This window comes from Enhydra lutris, unplaced genomic scaffold (genome assembly GCF_002288905.1).
Source record: "Enhydra lutris kenyoni isolate GAN:26980312 unplaced genomic scaffold, ASM228890v2 scaffoldscaffold18, whole genome shotgun sequence".
Taxonomy (NCBI): domain Eukaryota; kingdom Metazoa; phylum Chordata; class Mammalia; order Carnivora; family Mustelidae; genus Enhydra; species Enhydra lutris.
Genome location: NW_019154102.1, coordinates 34710414 through 34735552, shown reverse-complemented (window position 1 = coordinate 34735552; position 25139 = coordinate 34710414). Strand labels below are relative to the sequence as shown.

The 25139-nt window shown below is 38.7% G+C and overlaps 1 protein-coding gene across 3 annotated transcripts; it reads left to right on the top strand.

Moving 5' to 3' along the window:
• Positions 1–827: 827 nt before the first annotated feature.
• Positions 828–22493, top strand: LOC111148091 (ring finger protein 103). 3 transcript variants are annotated; one of them, XM_022504490.1, is made up of 5 exons: positions 844–948; positions 1375–1541; positions 4049–4188; positions 13357–13472; positions 20107–22493. In XM_022504490.1, the coding sequence occupies exons 3-5, from the start codon at positions 4057–4059 to the stop codon at positions 21680–21682; spliced, it is 1824 nt and encodes a 607-aa protein (XP_022360198.1). In that variant the 5' UTR covers positions 844–948; positions 1375–1541; positions 4049–4056; the 3' UTR covers positions 21683–22493. The 3 variants fall into 3 exon arrangements, with proteins under 3 accessions (XP_022360200.1, XP_022360197.1, XP_022360198.1); XM_022504492.1 differs by lacking the exon at positions 4049–4188 and having other exon boundaries at positions 828–948; XM_022504489.1 differs by having other exon boundaries at positions 828–1541.
• Positions 22494–25139: the final 2646 nt, after the last annotated feature.

Genomic DNA, 25139 nt, shown 5'->3' with positions numbered 1-25139 from the left:
ATCATTAACTGCCCTATTTGTACGAAAAATACACAAAGTGACAGAGTCCAAAGTCCAACCCTTAGCCCAAAATCATGTGCTGAACATCTTCAGGGCAAAAGGAAAGAGTGAAGAAGGCACTGGACAGGCAACTTTGGGAGCTGTTCTGAAGCCCAACCGAGGTTGCGGCCCCGCACGGCTTTCCAGACTCCTTGCTTTAGCCGCCCGCTTCCCCCTGCACGCCCACTTCTCCCCAACGCCGCCCGGGCGAGCTCTCCATCGTGGCTCCGCCCCGGCCCCGCCCGAGGCCCCGCCCCGCCTCCGACGTCAGTTGTTATGTCTCGGCCCGGGCCGCGGCCCCAGCTGATCCTCCGCTCCCGAGGCGACCGCCGCGGCCTCGCGAGGTGGCGGGGGCGTCGGGTACGGCGGCCGAAACCCGTGCCGCCCATCTGAGCGGGGCGGGCGCTCCGAGGCCCGGAAGCCGCCTCAGGGCCGCCCGGGGAGCCGTCTCAGGCCTGTTTTTGCTTTTCTTCTTCAGGACCGTCGGCCCGCGCGTCCTATTTCTCTCTGCAGAGACCGCGACGCCCCCTCCCGGGCCGGGCCGCGGTGCCCGCCCGCCTGAAAGGCGCCGCCCGCCGGCGTGAGAGAACCTGGAGCCGCTGCCGCGGTGCTCGCCTCGCCTTTCGCGTATCCTGGGCGGCCGGCGGGGCCTGGGGCCTGGGCTCCGGGCGCGGCCCTGCGGCGGCCGCTCCTCCCCAAGCTGGGCCCGGGGCCTGGCCGGGCGGAGCGCCGCGCCCTCCTGACCAGCCGCCGCCCGCCGCCGGTCAGCCCCAACCGCCTCCCGGGCTCGCCGCCCCTCCAGCCCCGGCCTCCCGCCAGAACCCCGCTTCCTTTGTGGATCTGAAAGATTTGGGGGGCCTCTTCCCTCCCCCTGAGATTACGGTGCTGGAAGGCCGACCCGTCACCTCGGTCAGTGCCCCCCACCCGGGTAACGTCCCTCGTTTTGTTCCTCCCCGCCGGCCCTCCCGCGTCCCGCTCCTTTCGGTGTTTGACTGATGGGCTTTTTCTAGTTTTTTCCCTTTTATTCTCATCTCCTGACTGGCAGGCCCCGCGCGAGGCTCTGCACCTGGGCCCCTCCTCCTCTTTTCCTCACCCCCGCACCGGGAGCCAAACCCCCAGCCCCGCGGCCGGCGATGGCGCGACAGTGAGGGCGGCGAGGCCGGACCACGCTGGGACAGTGCCCGCGCCCCGGCGGGCGGGAGCACACACTCCCCCGCTCTGCGCCCCTCTTTTTCGTCTTCCGAGCTCTCTGTAAAGAGAGAAGACGCAGGGAAAGATGTGGCTGAAGCTATTCTTCCTGCTCCTCTATTTTCTGGTCCTGTTCGTCCTGGCCAGGTTTTTTGAGGCCATTGTGTGGTATGAAACTGGCATCTTGGCCACCCAGCTGGTGGATCCGGTGGCGCTGAGCTTCAAGAAGCTGAAGACCATTCTGGAGTGCCGGGGGTTGGGATATTCAGGGCTACCGGAGAAGAAGGATGTCCGGGAGCTGGTGGAGAAGTCAGGCGAGTATCCGACGCCCCTCCACCGGGTGGAGGGGGTGACTTGGGCTTCCTCGTACTTGCTGTTTCCTCCAGAATGAGACATTACCTGGAAGGGTTAAGCCGACTACTCCCGAGAGCTGTCCAGGTTTTCTACCAAAAAAAAAGTGAATCCAGTTTTGAGAAGAGGGCAGGAATTATTTGCCCGGGTGTTGCTGTGTCTTTTTAAGCTTTGTTTTTTAAATAACAGATATAAGTGCAAGTTCTTAACATTGTTTACTAAGAAGCAATTTTTTTAAAATTAGGGAATGTCACCCAGTTGCAGACAAACTAGAAAGCATTATTTGTCGGTTTAAATTCATAGGGATATAAGAAAAGGAAAAACCCCAAAACGTTGTCTGTAGATAGCAGTATTTGTCAGGATAGTAATCATAGCATAATGACAGGAGGAAAAAAATGTTGGAATCCTTAATATCAAAGAGGCATTTAGGGCTAAGATTTAAATTTTAAATCATGAGTTTATAGAGAAAGTATTAATTGTATACAGTATTAGCTTTTCATATTTTATGGTGAAAATAAAGTGAATATGTTTTGTGAATGCCTACCTTGTTTTGTTTTGGAAGAGTTTATATTTCTGTCAGTGTTTACAGAAATCTTTATGTCTTGGATGTAAACTTTTATTTTTCCTTTTAGAAGTCGGATACAGCTGCATCAACTTAAATGGATTGAGAAATAGAATGGAAATAGCTAAGAGAATATTTATTTAACATCTTAAGCAGTGCATTGTCAGTGACTGTTGGTTTGGGGGTAGGATTGAATGAGAAATATGGTTAATTTTTTTTCACCCCTGGACAAAATATATCTTTGTTTAGGTAAATGTCTAGAAGGGGAATGTACTGTAACTTGAGAAAGACATTCTGGGTTGCTGTAGGAAGCAGTTGAAACTGATGGTTATCTTTATTGTTTCAAATATATCTGTCTGCTGTGTCCTTTACAAGACAGTTTTTTTCCTTATTTAGTACCCTGTAGCTGTTAAGAATACTAACTCCAGATGACTTTAGCACTATATGCAGGTTGAGGGTTGTCAAATTTGTATCTCACTACTGGAGTAGAGGAGGGAACCCTCTGTAGATGTGATGCTTTTTTTTTTTTTTTTTTTTAAGAAAACGTAAAACCCATTTTTTTTCCTTGCCTCTTGTTTACTCACTGGTTTATTGTGACTTCTACCACAGGGGTGGGGGATGGGAAATGGAGTAAAGTAGATCTCTAATAAATGAATTTTCTAGGTTTAGAAGTATCAGAACTACCAAAGCCAAATCATTTCTCATGGTAAAAAAAATTAGTAACACTTTTTTTTTTTTTTTAAAGATTTTATTTATTTGACAGAGTAGGCAGAGAGGCAGGCAGAGAGAGGAAGAAGCAGGCCCCCCGCTAAGCAGAGAGCCTGATGCGGGGCTCGATCCCAGAACCCTGGGATCATGACCTGAGCCAAAGGCAGAGGCTTTAACCCACTGAGCCACCCAGGCACCCCAACACTTTTTTCTTTTGACTTTTATTTAGTGTTGCTTCCTTTGGGCCTAAAAATACTTGTCACTGTGGGTATACAAGGAATGCACATATCATTTAAAGAATACACACAGCTCACAACAATATGACTAGGATCACACATTTTATAGCAGAGAGGTCTTGGTGTAGTAATTTAACTTTATAATTTAAATGTTTGTTGTAAATGATTTTGCTGCAGTCGTGCTTGTTTTTACATTAAGGCAAAAATTAAAGTAATTTGACAGTAGTGTTTACTTTTTATTTGATGACACAAGCTCTCAATTTACACTGTAAATTTGAGTATTAATGTGGAGTTTTTTTTCTTACAGGTAATATTTTGTATCTAACCTTTAAGTCTTAAAAGCCTTATGCTATTTTAAGCAAGTGATAATGGCAAACTCTGTAAACCCATTTCTAAATCTTGTAAGTCAGAAGTATATAAATCATACTGTTTAAAAATTATTTGAAGCCCAGCATGTTACACACAAAAAGAAATAATACCTTGATGGCTTTTTGGACTTAGCAGGAAATTAAGTAATTTTCTAACAGGTTATGTGATGACCCCACTAGAATATAAGCTCCATGAGAAGGTGGATTTTTGTCTGTTCATTTTTGCCTGACACTAGTAGGTTCTTATGACATATTTACTGAGTGAATCTTAAATGGGTATATTCAGGTTCTACTTTTCTTTTTTATAGACTGAGATGAAAGTGCTGTGATAAGATTTTTAACAGTGTAAAATGGAATTAATTATTGAAGTTGGGAATGTAGTTTTTTTTTTTTTTTTTTTAAGATTTTTATTCATTTGAGGGAGAAGAAGCACAAGCAAGGGGAGAGGCAAAGGGAGAGCGAGAGAAGCAGACTCCACTGACCTGGAAGCTCATGACCTGAGCCCAAGGCAGACATTTAACCACTGAGCCACCCAGGTGCCCCGGGAATGTAGAATTTTTAAAATCTAACTGGTGTTATTTTTTTCATTTCTTCAGGTGACCTGATGGAAGGTGAGCTCTATTCTGCCCTCAAGGAAGAAGAAGCATCTGAATCCGTATCTAGTACCAATTTCAGTGGTGAAATGCACTTCTATGAGCTTGTAGAAGACACAAAGGATGGCATCTGGCTGGTTCAGGTATAAGAAACAGTGATAGAAGTAAAATTATTTTTTACCAGAATAGTATTCACTAGCCAGCTAGTGACACTTCTGTGTACCTGTGTCATTTTTCTTAAACATAAGTCAGCCCTCATAGGGAGGCTCCAGTGACCTCTTAAAGAGGTTTTGCAGACCAAGGAAAATGAAAATTGAAGAGGGGGGAGAGAAAGCTTTGGGAAAACAGAGTTGACAAATCCATTGTAGTTGTTGGATCTTCATTAAAGTAAGAAACACACAGATATATTCCTTTTGTTGAGCTATTTGCACTGTTTCAGTTTTGGTTAACAGTTTTTAATTCAGTGATCCAAGCAGTTTTTGTATCTAAAGGAAGAACCTGGAAGTCAAAGTAAGAAAATCCTTCTATTGGGGAAATAGACAACTTTGTGACTATAGAGGATGAGATATTGTGGGGAATGGTGGGGAGTGCTCATTACTCAGCTTGTGAAATTGATGAAATGATTATTTTAAACCCTAAACTCTTGTGATATCAAAACTGTGAAATTTAATTAGCATATTAGAGCTATGTAGAGCTATGAAGGGCCTAAAAAATAGTCTTTCATGCTTCACAGAGTGCTTTATATATCACTCATGGTAAATGAGTGGGCATACATTATCATTTATGGATTTTAATGCAAATTAGTAAAGTCAATATTATATTGAACATGTAATTTCATAAATATTATTTAGGGCAAGGCTAAAGTTAAATTTTTAAAAATATAAGATCACTTAAAGTAAAATATCAAATAAATTAACAGCATGATTTTGGCTAAAATTATGATTATTGAATCAGGATCAAATCCCAGGGCCCCAGATTTCTTGTCTAGTACTCTTGTCATTTCACTCTGGGGTTGGCTAAGTTTGATTCACAGTATAAAAATCAAAATCGCTTCTTCATATTTCTTTCTGAGGACAGTAATGTCAAAACACAGTAAAAAAAAAGCTAGGAGTTCAGAAACCTTAGATGCAGATCTGGTCCTGTCGTAGATTTGCAATATAATTATGGATAGACAGATTTTGTCTTGTACCTGGCCTCAAATAAAACATATACATGTAAAGAGAATGGAATAATACTGTGGTCCACGGAGTTAAAGATTAAAGAGTTGAGGTTTGGGAATTCTTCGGGTGATTACATAAGCTATTCACCACTTTCCTTGACATGCAGTCTTCCTATTGTGTTTGACCTTTTACCTGTCAAATAATCTAATCCTGTAATTTTTAAATTCAGCAAAGGGAGAACCTGGGAGGTTATGGGTGTAGTCTGTGCATTATCCATCAAATTCTAGTTTATTTCTCTGTCAGTTAATTGTATTTGAAAAATAAACTAGCATCTCTAAAGCTTTAATTTATAAGTAAATAGTTATTCCATTTCCTTTCCCAGATATTTATATCTGATGGTCTGATCAAGAAAGACTTGTTGGCTTTGATAATTTTTAATTTTATTTACTGATACTGAGTTGAATAGCCTGTCCCATTTATCTGTATTCTCTATCTAAATGTTTCTCCATATGTTGAGTGATCCCATAAAGATGAATGATAAATAGATGCTGAACACCTTCCAAACTTGAAAAAGCCATGTCAAAGTTCAGATATTCTTTTGGTATATAGGATTCTGCCTATAGACAATGAACATATTCTGGTTCACTAATTAACATATATTCTAGGCTTATAAATGATCTACTGTTTTTTAATGTTCTTTTTTTTTTTTTTTAAAGACTTTTTAAAAGAAGTTTTTATTTACTTATTTGAGAGAGAGAAAGAACATGCACAAGCAGGGGAGACTGGGCAGAAGGAAAGGGAGAAGCAGGTTCCCGGCTGAGCAGGGAGCCCAATGTGGGACTGGTTCCCAGGACCCTGAGAGTGACCTGAGCCAAAGGCACACACTTAACCCACTGAGCCACCCAGGCACCCTCACTGCTCTTTAATGTTAATTAAAGATAACCGTCGGTGGGGGGGCGCCTGGGTGGCTCAGTGGGTTAAGCCTCTGCCTTCAGCTCAGGTCATGATCTCAGGGTCCTGGGATCAAGCCCCCGCATCAGGCTCTCTGCTGAACAGGGAGCCTGTTTCCCCTCTCTCTTTGCCTCTCTCTCTGCCTACTTGCGATCTCTCTCTCTGTCAAATAAATAAAATCTTGAGGGAAAAAAAAAAAGATAACCGTGGGGGCGCCAGGGTAACTCAGTTGGTTAAGCTTCTGACTCTTGGTTTCAGTTCAGGTCATGATCTCACAGTTGTGGAATCAAGCCCCTCATGTGAGCGTGGAGCCTGCTTCACATTCTCTCTCCCTCTCCTCCTCTGCCCCTTCTTCTGCTTGCGCGCTCGCGCGCGCGTGCTCTCTCTCTCTCTCTCTCTCTCAAATAAATAATTAAAATCTAAAAAATAATAATAAAGATAAACAAACTCTGTTAGTAGTTGACAAAATTCAACTAGTTTATTTAGCAGTTAATTGTATGCCAGGCCCTGGAGATATACCAGGAACATACATCAGGCTAAGTCCTTGCTTTCTCAGGCACCTCACATTCCAGTTGGGAGAGGTATGCAATAAATAAGTAAATATTTAATATAGCATCAAGTTAGTGGAAAATACTAAGAAGAAGAAGAATGAGATAGAGAGTGGCAAAAAATTCTGATAAAGGGACACCTGAATGAAATGTAGAACAAATAATGAATGATAGTGAATGTTAGCATTATAAATTCTAATCTCTAAATTATTTTCCTCTAAAATATTTTTTAAGCCTCATAAGGTATTAGTAGTTGAAAAATGACTCCTAAGGAAAATGGAATGTATTTATGTGGTTTTCCATGTGTTAATGATAGTAGGACATACATTTAATTTTTCTAATGACGTTCAGGGTTTGCACTGATCACCAGTGTCTGGCTTGTGTCCCTTGGGGCCAGTCGCTTACATCTGTCAGATGGCTGGCTTGGGTTAGAAGAATAATCTCTGGCAGGACAACTGAGAAGATTGAGATTGAAACCCTGTCTTCTGGCATTCTGAAGTCACCAGCTAAGCTAATTAGCACAAACATTAGTTTAAGCTCTTAAAAGAGGGCTGTTGGTTTTTTGTTTTTAAATTTAAAATGTCTGCTAGAAACAAGATAAGTATTCTCTCGGTTGCTTGTCATTCTTTCAGCTCAGGTCATATTTATGATAACTTTAAAAAATTCTCTTCTTAGTGATTTGAATTATTCGTTTCTATTTACTTTAAAAGAACCTAACTAATTTCAGTTTGCTTTGTCATTTTTTTTTTTAATTTTTGATCATGCATAGATCCTGGCCAGTTCAGTCCTCCTTATATTGCTTTTATTTTAGGTATGCTGTGTAAGCAATATTTAAGCATATCAGAGTTCTTTCCTTTCCTCCCATTTTTCTAATATTATACTTTACTCCCATGAATTGTGGTTTTCTTTTGCATTTATTGAGAAAAAAATGTAGCTAGATGGCATATAACTGATAATAAACACTTTAGATTTATAAATCATGTCATTGAAAGGATGTCTGGATTTGCTTATTTAGGGAAAATGTAACTTTAATAAATGGGTATATGACTTAGCTATTCTATCACGTGGTCATTTCATTTTTCTGTATAGAAAAATTCATTTTTCTGAATAGATTAGTAATCTGGGTTGATTATAGATTATAGATTGGTAATCTAGGTTGATTATTTTTTTTGGTGACACCACATGTGGAATTGTGATACTACACAAGAAAAATTGAATTTGTATAGTTTATTTAATTCTTCCTGTATTTCTTATAATTTGTATCTTATGTGCAATTCATGCTTTTATTTTCTGCATGATACATGTTAATGGCCTTTTTATTTTTCTCTTCTTAATTGTTTAAGATGTATTAAGGCTCATGAATTATCCTTACATTGAACCAGAGTATTAGGATGCTCCTTTTCGTGTCAAGCTTTTCCATGTCTGTCCTGTATTCTCTGTAATATGAGGTGAAAAGAAAAGAACTAATTTTAGTTTTCCAGGCAGCAACACATATGGGACATCTTTATCATCAGTATACTATGTAACCCATGGAACAGCTGAGTCCTCTTTTTTTCTAACAGTTCTTTGTAACATTCTGAGCTTTCCTACTTTGTTCCTAACCTCAGCTCATATCTCTAGTCAGTTATTTATCTTTTAGTGTTGTGGATTCTTTGGTTTTTACCACCACCCAATCTTCTGAGCGTCACAAATTAAAGATAGTTACTTTTTTTTTTTTTTTCCTGTTCAGAAAACACTTAGAGAGGCAGATGGAACAGTGGCTAGGCTTCTGAAATGGAAAAGTTAGCATGCTCTGTGGGTTTTTGGGTTCATCCTTATCTTAACATTTCTGTTTCTCCTTTCTCAGCCTGTTCAAAGAAGGACTGTGATATTTGTTCCCTACTGGCTTTATCCCCATCATAAGGAATTTAACGTCACTAGAATTGAGGTAGCAGTGAAAAACATCATGTGATTTAAAGTAAAGCTTTGGGTCAATATTTGCTGAAGTATTATGTTACTATATTTCGTGTTTGGCTAAAAAGAGTTAATAGCTGTCTTAAAACTTGTTTAGCTTTGTTCTAGACAATTGTTTTTTCCATGGAGAGTCTAACCTATTAATAAATAAATAAAAGTAAATAAGTGTCTTTCTTGACACTACCCTAAAGGTAAAATACATGGTAAGCCATTTTATCATTTATTTTGTACTGGTGAAAAACTTTTACTTTTGTTTACTCGTAAAGAAAGCTAATTGGGATACCAAAGAAATAATTAAATGCCATTTAATTTTGTTTCTGTCAATCACTCATCCTCACTTTTAATGATCTTATATAAAATTTGCATATATTTATTTAAGTTGGGCTATGATTTTGAAAGTAGAAACTCCCCATTAGTATTGAAATATAGGGGGACACCTGGGTGGCTCAGCTGGTTTAAACATCTGCCTTCGGCTCAGTTCACAGTCCCACGGTCCTGGAATCGAGTCCTGCATGGGGTTGGGGAGGTGGGGGGGGATCCTTGCTCAGCGGGGAGCCTGCTTCTTCCTCTGCCTCCTGCTCCCCACTGCTTGTGCTTTGTCTCTCTCCCTTTCTCTCTTTCTCTGACAAATAAATTAAAAAATCTTTAAAAAAAATAATGAAATACTAACAGATGCAGAAAATATCATAGCCCAGCATTCCTGTTCTATGGAGTTTTGTTATTTAATTTAGCCTAGATTTATATGGCAGATGTTCTGATTAGTAATAAAATCCACCTCTAAAAATTAGGCAAAAGTATATGGTTTTTTTTCTTATACAAATGTAACACCTGTAATACAGGAGGAAGGGAATAGACGATAACCTGAGGTGCAGTTTTTCTTTGAAAGTTTAACTGGACCACACTAGGTTGACATCAGAGAATATGGGCAGTTAGCATCACACATTATCCAACACAGTTCCATGCATGGTGTGCTGGAGCCAGCTTGTACTGCTTCATGAGGGGTGATTGTTAACATCTCTTCCCAGTTCCATGTTCAGAGATAACATGTTGGGAAATTGAAATCACCATATGGTAGTATTTATACCAAGGAAATCAACAAGTAATAGAAATAAGAAGTTCCTTTTTCTTTTGGAGAGCTAGTTATTAAATATCTACCAGCAAACCACTGGTTTCATCCATTCATCTAACCATGTAACGAATATTTTTTGAAATCTAATATGAGCCAACTGAACCTTGGGATTAGCACTGAGGGTACAAAGGTGAATAAACTATAGCCTGTGCCTTAAGACAGCTTAGAGTTTGGTTTACTAAAATGTGTAGACCAGTAAAAATCTTAGTATATGATTATCTTTCAGCTGAGTTAGATGGCCCGTGATGGTGCTAGCATCTTAGGAGATACTAAAGAACTCTATTAGACTGTGAAATGGAACTTAGGAAAATTGTGGTGATTTTTTTTCCTGGAAAAAGCACATATATGTATATATATATATATATATATATATATATATATATAATTTTTTAAGGGTTTTATTTATTTGACAGAGAGAGAGCACAAGTAGGCAGAGCAGCAGGTAGAAGGAGAGGGGGAAGCAGGCTCTCTGCTGAGCAGTGAGCCCAATGCGGGGTTCAATCCCAATACCCTGGGACCATGACCTGAGTCAAAGGCAGCCACTTAACTGACTGACCCATCCAGGCACCCCTGGAAAAAGTGTATTTTTAAATTCATTGAATTGAAAGTCCTCATATCTGACTGGGGTCCAAAACATTAATATACAATTGCATAGCAAGGTACTGTTTGTGCTAATGTTTGTCCAGAAAATATTCCAGATGATAGGTTGCTAGGGAAGGGACTTATAACACATACCAAAAACTTGGTGGCTTTAGAGAACTTTAGTCAGATATAAAAGAATGAAGTTACTAAGCTGTAAAAAGCTGAAATAATTTAGGTCAGCATACATGTTTAATGAGTACCCAAATGAATTAGACACTGTACTAGCTGCAGGAAATGCAATGGTGAGCAAGTGTAGGGATGCCAGTTAGAGAGGCAGATACCTAGGGAAGAAAGAGGGTAAGATTCCTTCACTTCCAGCGTATGCTACCAACTCTGTTCCAGACTTGGAACTCAGGCTGCAATTTCATCTAGTTTTTTTCTAGTCCTGAAAATATTTCCCGTAGAGAACACATCTTTCCTGAACTGCCAAGGAATATGTCTCTACTTTTAATAAGACCAGCAATGTGAGTGCCACTCAGAATCATCATGCATACTTTTTGATATGAGCTGTAAGTTGGGAACTCTTACTGGTGTGACACAGTAGTAATAGGCCTAGAGTATTTGTTAGTGCCATGTGACTCAGCCAGGTGTGTTATTTTGTGAAAATATTAAAATTTTTAATGGTGATTTAATTCAACTTCTATAAAATTTAATTTATGCCAAACCTTAAGTTGAATAATAGAACTATATAGGACATTGAACAGAGCAATTTCTAATTGCATAAATATAACTTCAGAGTTAAATAAAATGCTTTCATGCAATGAATGCCTACAGGAGTTTTCATTTTTGTGTGGCCCTCTGTGTTAGGGATGATTAAACTCTTCAAAAGCAGGTGTGGGTACAGCTTGCTGAATAAATAAGGCCCTGGGGTTACACATTGTCATGTACCTGCTCAGATGTTCCTACCTCTGATCACAAACTTGTGTTGTCTATGCTGTAACCAGCAGTGCCTGCCAATGACCCCCTCTCATTCCTACTTCCTTTCCTAGAATTGAGCTCTTATAAGTCTGAAAGATACTTGTACAGTGGTCAGGATATTCACTGAAAGATGCCCCTAGATTTAGGGCCATACCTTACATTGATTAAAACAACCTCTTAATCAACCCCTTGATGCAATGTCATTATAAACACTGACCTGAAATGTTTGGGTCATTTGCAGCCTTGATCAGGAAATGGGAGTGAAAAGAAGTCCTTTAAGAGTTATTTTTAAAAGTAGGGAGTAGGGTGGTATATGATTGCACGGAGACTTCTTAAACCTTCTTAGTAATCTGAAAAATAAGTTCGTGATTTCTTTGATTACTTATTGGAAAGAAGAACTACCATATTGACTCTTGAGTAGTAGGGGGAAAAGGAAAAGAAATGCCTGCCCTGCTTCTTCTCCTGATTATTCAGATAAAATGTATCCAAACCTTTTGGACCATGGAAAAATGAAAACTAGGGACTTAGGGGGTAACATAACTGGCATGAACCTCCTCAGAAAGAGCTTTCATGTCCTCAGATTACCCTTTTTCTGCTTACCTCCACCATCTGAGCATTTGAATAAATAATTAATGTCTCCCTCAACAAGACCTCTATTTTTACTAAAAAGCACATTATAACCATTTGTTTAATGCTCTAAATTATGTATATGTTTGTGTATTTATGAAGCATCAGAATTACTACAAAATGTTATGTATAGCATGTAAGTCTCTGTAGATGTGGGGATGATAGTAGCAATGGTGTAGGGCAGGGATTAGTGGACATAAAGTGAATTTCAAGTCACTTGTCACCACCACGTGCTCTGTCTCTTTCTGCTGCCCTTTGTTAGGCTTCCCAGCAGAGAGGCCGCAATGAGGTAGCTATACCACTCTTGTGTCTCCCAGGGGTATATATTGGCACTCATTTCACTCATGCACCTGGGATTTCATTTCCTGGAGGCATTGTGAACATGAAAATGGCCCTTCCTCCTAGAAAGGAGTATTGTGTTGTAATTTTGAATTAGATAACATCAGTTACATAGCCTTTGTAAAAATAAACTTGGCCTATATACCCTAGGTTTAAAATAAATCAAACAGATGGTTTTGTGAAGACTAGAGACATTTTGACTTTCCTTTAAGTTCCTATTTGTTTTTGTGTTTTTGTTTTTAACATGTAATTTTGTTTTTTATTGCTGTGTCTGTTGAAGTCCTGCCTTCATTCAAAGCAGAAAGATTAGGGAATAAAAGGAAAAGGTGTTAACGATTAGAAAGTCTTAAGAAGCCATGACTCATTTTGGAGGTTAATTTATTAGAGTTTTTTCTTTTTCCTTCTTTTCTTTTTTTAAAAACATCTTTTACTTCTCCCAGTCTTGTGTTTAAAAGCTATTTGCAGATTTGAAGTAGAAGTTCAAGAGTGTAGAATTCATTACGATAATTTTTTTTATGTTAGAACCTTTTCATGATTGTTAAAGAAAAAGCTGTAGAAGTAATAGTATTGGTTTAGTTAAAGCATAGTTTAATAGAAAACGTGTTTGACTCTCGGATCCTTAATAACACTTTAAAAAAGTGAAATTTGAACTCATTGAACCCACATATGATAATTTCTAGTAAGCTTTATTTGGATTATTGTTTAAAATTTTTGGAGCAGAGAAATGCCTCCAAAGGCCATTTACTTCCTGTGTAACTTATTTCTAGAGAATAGACCTACAGGGTGAAGAATGTGGCTAGCTTTTTAATATGGTTTTGATTCCCCCTCTATGTAACTGCCACAGAGTGTGGAAGTTTAATGCACTGTATTCAGTGTTTTAAGCCTTGTCAGCTGGACAGTTGTTCTTTCTACAAGAATTGCAGTGATGATGTAATTGGGAACAGAACCTGTTGCAAAAGATAAAAGTGTATTATAGATAGTAAGTGGTTAGTTTGATTTCATTTTAGGTAATTAAAGTTTCTGTTTTTCTTTCTGGGCAAACAGGTCATAGCAAATGACAGAAGTCCCTTGGTTGGTAAAATCCACTGGGAGAAAATGGTGAAAAAGGTGTCAAGATTTGGAATACGAACAGGCACTTTTAATTGTTCCAGTGACCCCAGGTGAGTTGATTAGGCATTTCTTAGAATTTGAGTTCTGACCAGAATTGTCTTAACTAATGAAGACAATGATAGGAGAAGCCTATTCGAACTAAAAGCTAATTGTAATGTTTCGCGCACTCTTAGTTATACTGGTGCTTGATTAATGGTGTTTGATAAACTGGCAGCTATTTACCTTCTTTCCGAGGTGACTTTCTCTATCACATTCTTCTATATTCTTTCTAGTGGGGGTGACTCAAGACTATGTCTTCAATCCTTTTAGTTTCACTTTTCTTCCCAAAAAGACTTCAGCACATTTATAGCTTTGTACTGATTGAAATCTTTTGTCATAATTCTAACCTCTAGTTTGTGTGAGGATGCTCATTTCCATCTGCCCTACTCCTACATGTGTCCTTTTCCCTACACTGTCCAAATTCAGATTCATCCTTTTTTTCTTTCATCTGGCATGTACCCTTTCTACCTTTCCTTTTACTGTTGTGTTTTGTTTTGTTTTCCCATTTTCTCAGACAAGAATCCTTGCAGGCATTTCTCTTTTTTCTTTTGTCATTGTCTACAGTATTTTATCTGTTGTGTTATTTCTTGTTTCATTATTAAATTATTTCTTTGAAATACTTTTTATTTTGGGGCGCCTGGGTGGCTCAGTGGGTTAAAGCCTCTGCCTTCAGCTCAGGTCATGATCCCAGGGTCCTGGAATCAAGCCCCACATAAGGCTCTCTGCTCAGCAGGGAGCCTGTTTCCTCCTCTCTCTGCCTGCTGCTCTGTCTACTTGTGATCTCTGTCTGTCAAATAAATAAATGAATGAAATCTTTTAAAAAATTTTTTTTAAGAAATGCTTTTTATATCAACTTCTAGTGCCATCAAGTTTTAACTTTTACATATATTCATTCATTTAATTACTCTTTCAGTAAATATTTAATAAAAGATTAGCATGTATACCATGTTCTGTTTAGTGCTGAGGATGGGACATATGATGTGTATGTAGAAACCCCCACAACATTGGGTAGTTTCTAATGTAAGTAATAGATCTGATTTATCTATGTCCCTTATATGTGGCCCCAGTGAGAAGCCTGTTAAGCTGTAGAAAACCCTTCAATACTACTGTATTATACTACTCAGATTTTCCTTTCTTCTTTAAATCCATGTTTGCTTCATTTTACCTCAAGATTGTTTTGCTTATTGGTATTATAGGGTGTGATCCACACCCTAAGGTGTAGAGTCCCCCAAAGAACTGGAGGTAAGAAAGAAAGTTCTTGTATCTCCTAATTCACAGTCTCCTCATCTACCCACAAAATTTGCATTCTCAAAAAAAAAAAAAATTTGCATTCTCCTCTTCACCACAGAATCTTGATCATATCTAATGTCTTTTGTTGAAATGTCCAGAACAGCCCTAGTGTTAATGTTCTAATGAAAAGGAAATTGTTGTTATTTTTGTCCTTTATTTATCAAAGACAATTGCATTTGGTCTGATCTCATCATTCCCAAATAGTCTCTGAGTGAAAGATCTTTCTCCCCCATACTAGTGATTGCTATACCAGTATACCAGAACAAATTAAAGTACCAATATTTTGATTTTTTTTTTCAGGTAATCCCAAAAGTCAGTATCACTATTGTTTTTTTAATATTTTATTTATTTATTTGACAGAGATCACAAGCAGGCAGAGAGGCAGGCAGAGAGAGAGGAAGAAGCAGGCTCCCCGCGGAGCAGAGAGCCTGACGTGGGGCTCGATCCCAGGACCCTGGGAACATGACCTGAGCCGAAGGCAGAGCCACCCAGGCGCTCCCAGTATCACTGTTTTTCAAAAAAAATTCAGAATTGATTGTAAAAAATCCATGAGCTAATTAATACATTTCAACACTGTAACTTATAAATTAGAAAATATAAAGGTTAAACATATATTATAGTCTAATATAAATTGTTATATAACATTAAGAATTCAAAAATAAACTAAGCACAACAGAAAATGATAATCTATTAATATGAAAAACTGAAGGAAACAGTAGTATTTGACTTTTTTTGGTGTAATCTTATAAAGCAGAATGCATCAGAAGTATCATAATTGAGTCTAACAGATTTTAATGCAACTTTTTCTAGCTTTTCTTTGGAAAAACTCTGAATCTGTACTAGCTGAAGAATGGAAAAGAGATAGTAAAAGCAACATCCATATATTTTTCTCTAAATCCTTCATCTTCAAATAATCTCACCTCTTATTTATGATAGAACAGATCATTTTTTAGAAAATTTTGCTTTTTGTGTTGATTGCAACTATTTTTTGTTATTAAAACACTTTTCGGGGCACCTGGGTGGCTCAGTCAGTTAAGCGTCTGACTTGTTATTTCCATTCAGGTCATAATCTCATGGGTCATGAGATCAAGCCCCGTGATGAGCTCTGTGCTCAATGCAGAGTCGGCTTGGAATTCTCTGCCTCTCCCTCTCCTCCTTCTCCTCCCTCTGCTCATGCACATATGGTTCATCCAAAGGTGAAGGTTTTGATGCATAGTTACTCATCAGTTTCTTTCATTTTTTTTTTTTTAAGATTTTTTTTTTTTTTGACAGGGAGAGAGATCACAAGTAGGCGGTAGGGTCGGCGGGGGGGGGAGCAGGCTCCCTGCTGAGCAGCGAGCCCGATGTGGGACTCAATCCCAGGACCCTGAGATCATGACCTGAACTGAAGGCAGAGGCTTTAACCCACTGAGTCACCCAGGCACCCCTACTCATCAGTTTCAATATTGTCATACTCATATTTCCTTTTATTGGGAAGGTCTTACAACCAGAGTAACAACTATTGTTGCCATAAAAGCTGTGCTTAGTCAGGATCACTTTTTTTCTCTTTTTGAGGATTTTGGAGATACAGAAGAATAAAATAGATATGGAAAAGTGTGTTCAGAATGTCAATGCAGGGGTGCCTGTGTGTCTCAGTCTGTTAAGTGTCCACCTGTTGATCTCAGTTCAGGTCTTGATCTCAGGGTCGTGAGTTCAGGCCCTGCACTGGGCTCCATGTTGGGCGTGGAGCCTACTTTAAAAAAAAAAAAAAAAAAGAATGTATAACTGGGCAGGGAATAGTGTTTTTCAGCAAGTGTTTTAATCATATGTTGATTAATTGAGTCATCATCTTCATTTCAGATTTTTATAGACACCAAGCTCTCTGCTCCACTATTTGTATTGGTTTCTTTTCTTTTTCTTTTTTTTTTTTTAGATTTATTTATTTATTTATTTATTTGACAGACAGAAATCAGAAGTAGGCAGAGAGTCAGGCAGAGAGAGAGGAGGAAGCAGTCTCCCCGCTGAGCAGAGAGTCTGATGCGGGGCTTGATCCCAGGACCCTGGGATCATGACCTGAGCCGAAGGCAGAGGCTTTAACCCACTGAGCCACCCAGGTGCCCCTGTATTGGTTTCTTTACTGGAGTTCCTTCTCTGGGGTGGTCTCAGGGCACCCTCTTCTGATGTGCTGGTCCCATTGGATAGCAGTACTTTCCTGACCTTGTTAGCTGCCCTAAGAATATTCAGGGCCACCACCTTCAGGCAGCACCTGACTCTGTTGGGCAGCAGTTTTAATTTCTGTGTTCACATACTCAACTTACCTCTCATTCCCCAATCAAGCAATATAGCTTACAGGGCTAAAAAACCCTCTGTTAACATCTATTCTCTTGTCATTTCTTGAAGAAAGTAGAAAACAAGGTGGGGTGTGTCTTTGAGGGGTTGGAGAGATGGGGGATAGTAAAGAGCAGATGGAGAACATTGAAATTGCAGGAGCTGAAAGGCAAGTGGGTCAGGAGGGCTTATGGTGAGAGTGAAAGGGTAGAGGGCTGGTGGAATAAGCAGAGAAGGGAAAGTGAAGGGGAGATTGGAGAGCAGGTCTGCAAAGTCAGTGAGGCCAATGACCTCATCTGAAGAAACTACATTACATAAACAGAAACACTAAGGTTTCTTTTTAAGTATTGAATGTCACACAAGAAACTGGAGTAACAAACTAACCATGTTTTCTATCATTTTTAGTCTTCAAATTCTCTAAGAGATTTCAAAAGGCTTACTTGAAGAACTAGAGGTTATTTTTATGGTATTATCAATCAGGAAGGTTAAACCTTAAAGCCGTCACCCAACTGTGAACTGAAAAGAAAGCACGTGATACATTTTTTTTTTACATGAAGAAATGTATTCACTAAGACCTTCTTTGCCTATTTTATACAGTAAGGTTTCCTGTCAGAAAATTGGCATTTAATTTATGGCACAACTCAGTAGCCAATATTCTCTGAGGTAGTTATAGAAAGATTAAAAAGAATGACCATGAGTAGAAATGTGTCATCACAAGTGTCATATGAAATTTAAAAATTAAAGCTACTTAAAGATATTTAAGATGTAAACAAGGCAATTATCTATTTGACTTATTGCTTTTGGGGGTGGAGGGTAAAAACAGAATTCATGTCAATGAATTATTACTTTGCATTATACAAATACAGGGTTAAGGGATACAGGATATTTTCTTTGTAGGAATTTATAATTCTAGAACCGTTTCACTTAAAACAATATTGATATTAGTGGAATCTATACTGTTAAGGAAGTGAATCAACTCAACAAGAAGCTGAATCATGGTCTGTGATTCTGAGTCACCCAGGTAGTTTCTCAGAGTCATTACTAACCTTGTCTTTATGACATAACATACTCTCTTCATTTATCTGAAGTTATATCACAAAATTCCTGAGATACAACTAATTGTATTATCAATACAAAACCATATGACCTATGTTGAGACTTTCAGTCTGATCATATAAATGTTAGTGTGCTTATTTCAATAAAACATAATCCATGCTGGGGCACCTGGCTGGCTTAGTCAGAGGAGCATGTGACTCTTGATCTCAAGGTCCTGAGTTTGAACCCCATATTGGGTGTAGAGATTACTTAAATAAAACTTAAAATGTGTGTGTGTGTGTGTGTACACACATGATGAAGTATACACACACAAACACACACACACACACATAATCCATGTTTACTAAGTAAAGCGTAACACTTATGATTTTATGATTTTTTTTTAAAGATTTTATTTATTTATTTGACAGAGAGATCACAAGCAGGCAGAAAGGCAAGCAGAGAGAGAGGGGGAAGCAGGCTCCCCACTGAGCAGAGAGCCCAATGTGGGGCTCGATCCCAGGACCCTGAGATCATGACCTGAGCCGAAGGCAGAGGCTTAACCCACTGAGCCACCCAGGTGTCCTGATTTTATGATTTTTATATCAATATTTTAAATAGCAAAATAAGAGGTTAAATATTCATTACTATCCATTTACAAATCTGTAATGAAAAAAATGTACCTGCGTGGTAGATTTTCTTTTTTCCAACTTTATTGAGTTAAATTTACATATCATAAAACTTCACATGGTAGGTTTTTGGGGAAAAAAATTACATTTTTTTTAAAAATGGGAAGTGCTGCACCTACAATCTCTCCTCTGTCCTACAACAACTGTTTTTGTTTTTCAGTATTTCATTTCTCATCTAGTTTTTTAGGGGGAAGGTGATGTCACAAATAGCAAGAACTTATCCATTTCCAAAAGGATTGGAGTCATGACCACACTGGTTAAATCTAAACAAATGGGGGTGCCTGGGTGGCTGTCAGTTAAGCATCTGCCTTTAGCTCAGGGTATGATCCCGGGGTACTGGGATTGAACCCCGCATCAGGCTCCCTGCTCAGCGGAGAGCCTACTTCTCCCTTTGTCCCTCACTCCACTCATGTTCTCTCTTGCTCTCACTCTCTCTCTCAAGAAAAAAAAAATCTTTAAAAAAAAAACAACAAATGATTTAATTTTATTTAAATTCTTCTATACTTACTCATCCTCTAACTGAATCTCTTCTTAATCTGAAAACTTACTTTGTTTCCTCTGCATTAAATACTCCTCTTCATGATCTTCATTAAAGGGATGAAAGAGTACAAAAAAGTATGGGACTTGCTCCTTCTTAGGTGAGCTTTTGTATGAATTGCTTTTTACCGTGCCCATGTGTGTCAGGTATCGGGTCGGTGGTTGGGTTAATAAGTGGGTAGAGCTTGGCTCCTACCCTCAAGGAGCTTGCATTCAAGTTGGGGACTTGGCATGTAGGATAATCTGTTCTCTCTTCTTTGCCTATCTGAATCTAACCACCTTCAAGACCTCATTCAGTTCCCAAACCTTTCATGACATCTTCACCAGCTCAAACTGTCAGTGATACTCCTTTTTTTACCTTATTTAGTAATTGAATATATACGGTTTTATACTTCTGTTTTGTTTCCTTATTAGGATTTTAAATTCCTTGTGAACAAGAATTACTTTCCTATTTTTTTGATCTTATAAGCACATAATGAAGTAGTAGGCACATAAAAGATGCTGAAGTATTTACTGATTTCCTTGACTAAAGCCTTTTCTTAAAAAAAAAAAAAGAAAGAAACAGAGATATGAAACAAAACTACAAAAAGAGAGCTTGCTTTTGTTCTTGTATGACTGCCAGTTATTGGTACTGCTTTTGATTATTCGGATGTTATTTGGTTTTGGGGAGAGAGTATCTTTCAGTGCCAATGAAGTTCATTAGGGGAAAACAAATTGTGCAACAGTGAAGATGAGCAGCTAGCTCATCCGTGAGCCCACCTTTCACTTAAAGTTTACTCTCTTACAGATACTGCAGGAGAAGAGGCTGGGTACGATCCACACTCATTATGTCTGTACCACAAACAAGCACTTCTAAGGGGAAAGTCATGCTTAAAGAATATAGCGGACGCAAAATTGAAGTAGAGCACATTTTTAAGTGGATAACTGCTCACGCAGCTTCTCGGATCAAAACCATTTATAATGCTGAACATTTGAAAGAAGAATGGAATAAAAGTGATCAGTATTGGGTAAAAATATACCTATTTGCAAACCTTGACCAACCCCCAGCTTTCTTCTCTGCACTAAGTATAAAGTTTACTGGAAGAGTTGAGTTTATTTTTGTTAATGTGGAAAATTGGGACAATAAGAGTTACATGACAGATATTGGTGTATATAACATGCCGTCATACATTCTTAGAACTCCTGAAGGAATTTACAGATACGGAAACCACACAGGTGAATTTATATCCCTTCAGGCCATGGATTCATTTTTGCGCTCATTGCAACCTGAAGTAAATGATCTGTTTGTTTTGAGCTTGGTTCTAGTTAATCTTATGGCATGGATGGACTTATTTATCACACAAGGAGCAACCATAAAGCGATTTGTGGTTCTCATAAGCACTTTAGGGACATACAATTCTCTATTAATTATTTCCTGGCTACCTGTGTTGGGCTTTTTACAGCTCCCTTACTTAGATAGCTTTTATGAATATAGCTTAAAATTGTTGCGATATTCCAATACAACCACACTGGCTTCATGGGTGAGGGCAGACTGGATGTTCTACTCTTCACACCCAGCCCTGTTTCTCAGTACGTACCTTGGACATGGTTTACTAATCGATTACTTTGAGAAGAAGAGACGGCGCAACAACAACAATGATGAAGTCAATGCCAATAACTTAGAATGGTTATCAAGTCTGTGGGACTGGTACACCAGCTACCTCTTCCACCCGATTGCTTCTTTTCAGAACTTTCCTGTAGAATCTGATTGGGACGAAGACCCTGACTTATTCTTGGAGCGGTTAGCTTTCCCTGACCTTTGGCTTCACCCTCTGATACCAACTGATTACATAAAAAATTTGCCAATGTGGCGATATAAATGTCTTGGAGTCCAGTCTGAAGAGGAAATGTCGGAGGGTTCTCAAGATAATGAAAATGACTCAGACAGCGAGAGCACAGACACTTTTAGCAGTGAAAAGGAAGTATTTGAAGATAAGCAAAGCATAGTTCACAATTCTCCAGGAAGAGCAAGTCACTGTGATGCTGAGGCTTGTTCATGTGCCAATAAATATTGTCAGACCAGCCCATATGAAAGGAAGGGGAGGTCATATGGATCATATAATACTAATGAAGATATGGAACCTGATTGGTTAACTTGGCCTGCTGATATGCTGCACTGTACTGAATGTGTTGTTTGCCTAGAGAATTTTGAAGATGGATGTTTGCTAATGGGGTTGCCTTGTGGTCATGTGTTCCATCAGAATTGCATTGTGATGTGGTTGGCTGGAGGCCGACACTGTTGCCCTGTTTGCCGGTGGCCTTCTTATAAAAAAAAGCAGCCATATGCACAACACCAGCCCTTGTCAAATGATGTCCCATCTTAACTATGTGCAATTTGTCCTTTATAAGCTTTTGAGTATCTTACAGCTTGCCTTTTTAATGTTAGTCACAATGTTTTTGTGGTTTGAAGTTTAGTTTAATGTTAGTGCAGTGACAGGAAATACACATTATGCTAATGTTGATGACAATTACTTGGTTGCCTTGTGTGTCAATTGAATGCATACTTAATTGTAAAAATTTTTATTTGCAACATTGGAAATTCAGAAGTTAATGTTTTTTGTAAGCACAAAAGAAGTATGATAGAAATTTATCCTAGCAAGACTTCACAAGGTAGGATCAAATTCTAATGGAATTGAGGCAGTTTCTTATCCTAAATGTTTCCTCCCTTTTTACAATCTCTGTCCAGCACCTCTTGGTTAAATAATGTATGCTCTGAGACATGAAATTAAAACAGACCTATGAAATAAATTATTTTAAAACCAGAAGATTACAGCTTTTCCAATGTTAAATTGTTTTGATGAGGAGGCTGAATGCTATAGGTGTTTTGCTAGTTTGTTAATTTTACAGGTAAGTCAAACATGATCCTTGACTCATGAGGACAAACAAAAAGATGAATTATGTTGCCAGTACTAGCCAGAGGTGGCATTAATCAGCCTCTTAGCTTGGTTAGCTTTGATGGAGAAGAATTTCATGGTGGGCTCTTTTTTTTTTTTTTTTTTTTTTTAAGTATTAAGTCATTTATGAGTAGTATATTCATCTAAGTAAAATCAACTATAGCATATTAGCCACACATTGATTACTTAATGTTTTTCCTGACTTTGATTTTTAAAAATTACAAAACTACAGAAAAATTGGAAACCATACAATGAGCATCCATTTTTCTAATTCACAAAGTGTATTTTGTTACCTTTGCTTTATCTTCTCTATGTGTATATTTATCTTTTTTCTTTCTTTTCTCTGAATGTTTTTTGTTTGTTTATTGCTGATCCCTTTGAAAATAAATGTTAGTCATCTTAGTACTGCTTTACCACTGAATATATCACCATGTGTCTCCTAAGAACAAGAATTTTTTACCTAACCACTGTACCATTATCACACCCAAGATGTTTATTAACATTGACTCAGTAATACTTAATATATAATCCCTACTTCCCACTTGCTCCCAAAATATCCTTTATATCTTTATATGCTTTTGTTTTATTTTTGTTGTGAACCTCACACAAGGTTCATGAATTGGGTTTGGTCTTCTTCCTTTCATGTTCTCTCTAGAGCAGTTCCCTGCCCTTTTTTTTTTTTTTTTTTTTTTAAGTAGTCTTCCCTGATAAATTTTTGAAGAGTAAAAGCTAGTTGGCTTATAAAATGTTCTACATTCTGGATTTGTCTGTTTCCTCATGATTAGATTTAAATTAAACAATATTGCCTGGGTGATATGTACCTCCCATTTATATGTCATCAGTAGACACTTTGTATTAGTTTATCCCATTACTGGTGAAGCTAAATTTGGTTAAAGTAATATCTATCCATTGTAAGATACTTTTTCACTTAAGAGGGAACCTGTGAGGCTATGTGAATATCCAGTTTTTTTAAAAATTAATTCCAGTGTAGTTAACGTTTAGTGTTATGTTAGTAACCCAAAGTTTTTAACACCCACTGATGATTATTAGTCTAAATCAGGTATTAAGTAGGAGTTGTACCATGGGAATTTTCTTTTCTCTTTTTTTTTTAAGATTGGTTGATTTATTTTAGAGAGTGAGCTAGAGTGGGGGCGATGAGGGATTAGGAGGGGCAGAGGGAGAGAGAGAATCTCAAGCAGACTCCCCACTAAGCATGGAATCTGATTCAGGGCTCAGTCCCATGACCTTGAGATCATGACCTGAGCTGAAATCTAGAGTCAGATACTCAACTGACTGAGCCAGCCAGGTACCCCATAACGTGGGGATTTTCTTTTTTTTTTTTTTTTTTAAGATTTTATTTATTTATTTGACAGAGATCACAAGTAGGTGGAGAGGCAGACAGAGAGGAGGAAGCAGGCTCCCTGCTCAGAGAGAGCCCGATGCGGGGCTCAATCCCAGGACCCCGAGATCATGACCTGAGCCGAAGGCAGAGGCCTTAACACACTGAGCCACCCAGGCACCCCAACATGGGGATTTTGTAATTGCATCCTTTATTCTACATTTTTTAGGTGGCATTTGTGTGTGTATGTATGAAAAACAGCTATTTTTCCATTTTTCTTTCTCACATACTTTGAATATTACTGGACTTACTTTCTTTTTATAGTCAGTGTGTAAATATTCATTATTCTTTTCTATTTCCAAATCATCCCAAATCTGGTAAGTGGGAGCTCCTCTAGGCCACTCTTCTGTGCTATTGATATATCCCTTTTAATCTTGAAGCACTTGCTTGCTTTTTGACCAAAGGTGTTCCATGGGACGCCTGGGTGGCTCAGTTGGTTGGATGACTGCCTTCGGCTCAGGTCATGATCCCGGAGTCCCGGGATAGAGTCCCACATCGGGCTCCCAGCTCCATGGGGAGTCTGCTTCTCCCTCTGGCCTTCTCCTTGCTCGTGCTCTCTCTCACTGTCTCTCTCTCAAATAAATAAATAAAATCTTAAAAAAAAAAAAAAAAGGTGTTCCAGACTCATTTTGTATTTTCCCTGGCCCAGCACTGAGATCAGGTCTGAGTTTCATGGTGCACTTTTAAAATCTTTTCTTGACTGTCCTCCAAAATGGTAAGAAAATGTAATTTTCTTATTCTGAATTACTGCTGGGTTATTAGCAGAAACTTTTTTTTCTCCTTCGTGGTAGACTGAACCTAATTTTCATACGTTAATGACAATATTAAGGACCAGCTATTACTTAATGTTTGGGAGCTCTATTTTATTTTTTAAAATAATTTATTTATTTGACAGAGAGAAAGAGATCACAACTAGGCAGAGAAGCAGACAGAGATTGAGGGGGAAGCAGGATCTTTGCTGAGCAGAGAGACCGATGCAGGGCTCGATCCCAGGACCCTGAGATCATGACCTGAGCCAAAGGCAGAGGCTTAACCCACTGAGCCACCAGGTGCCCCTGGGAGCTCTTTTTAAATAAAAATGCAAACATTGCTCCTTGTGCTTTTAATTTTCCTTTTGAAAAAAAAGGTAATCATGTTATTGTAAATGTTAGTGTTTCTTAGAGTTCTGCCATTGGTCCACTGTTCTTTCTTGTTTTCAGTGGATGTCCCCAGTCTACATGTCCAGACAAAGGCCCCTCCCCAGACCTCCAGTTTTATATTCAGCCATCTGCTGAACAGCCTCTCCTGGATGCTTTTCAGTACTTAGTAAAACAGCTTTTCATTGTCTCTCCTACCCCCGGTCCTCTTAGGGTCCTGATTTCAGTTAGTGGGTCATAGACCTATAATATTGTCCCATTATGAGATGTACACAAAAGCATAGACATTTTGAAAAACAATTAAAATTTCTTTAGCTTCCTAGGGCACATCATACTTTGGAGACTACTACCC

Excerpts from the sequence above, each read along its gene's own strand:
- LOC111148091 (XM_022504489.1), top strand. The coding sequence starts at position 1,316 with ATGTGGCTGAAGCTATTCTTCCTGCTCCTCTATTTTCTGGTCCTGTTC. Across the intron at positions 1,542-4,048 it reads GGAGCTGGTGGAGAAGTCAG|GTGACCTGATGGAAGGTGAG; the intron begins GCGAGTATCCGA and ends TCATTTCTTCAG. Across the intron at positions 4,189-13,356 it reads ATGGCATCTGGCTGGTTCAG|GTCATAGCAAATGACAGAAG; the intron begins GTATAAGAAACA and ends CTGGGCAAACAG.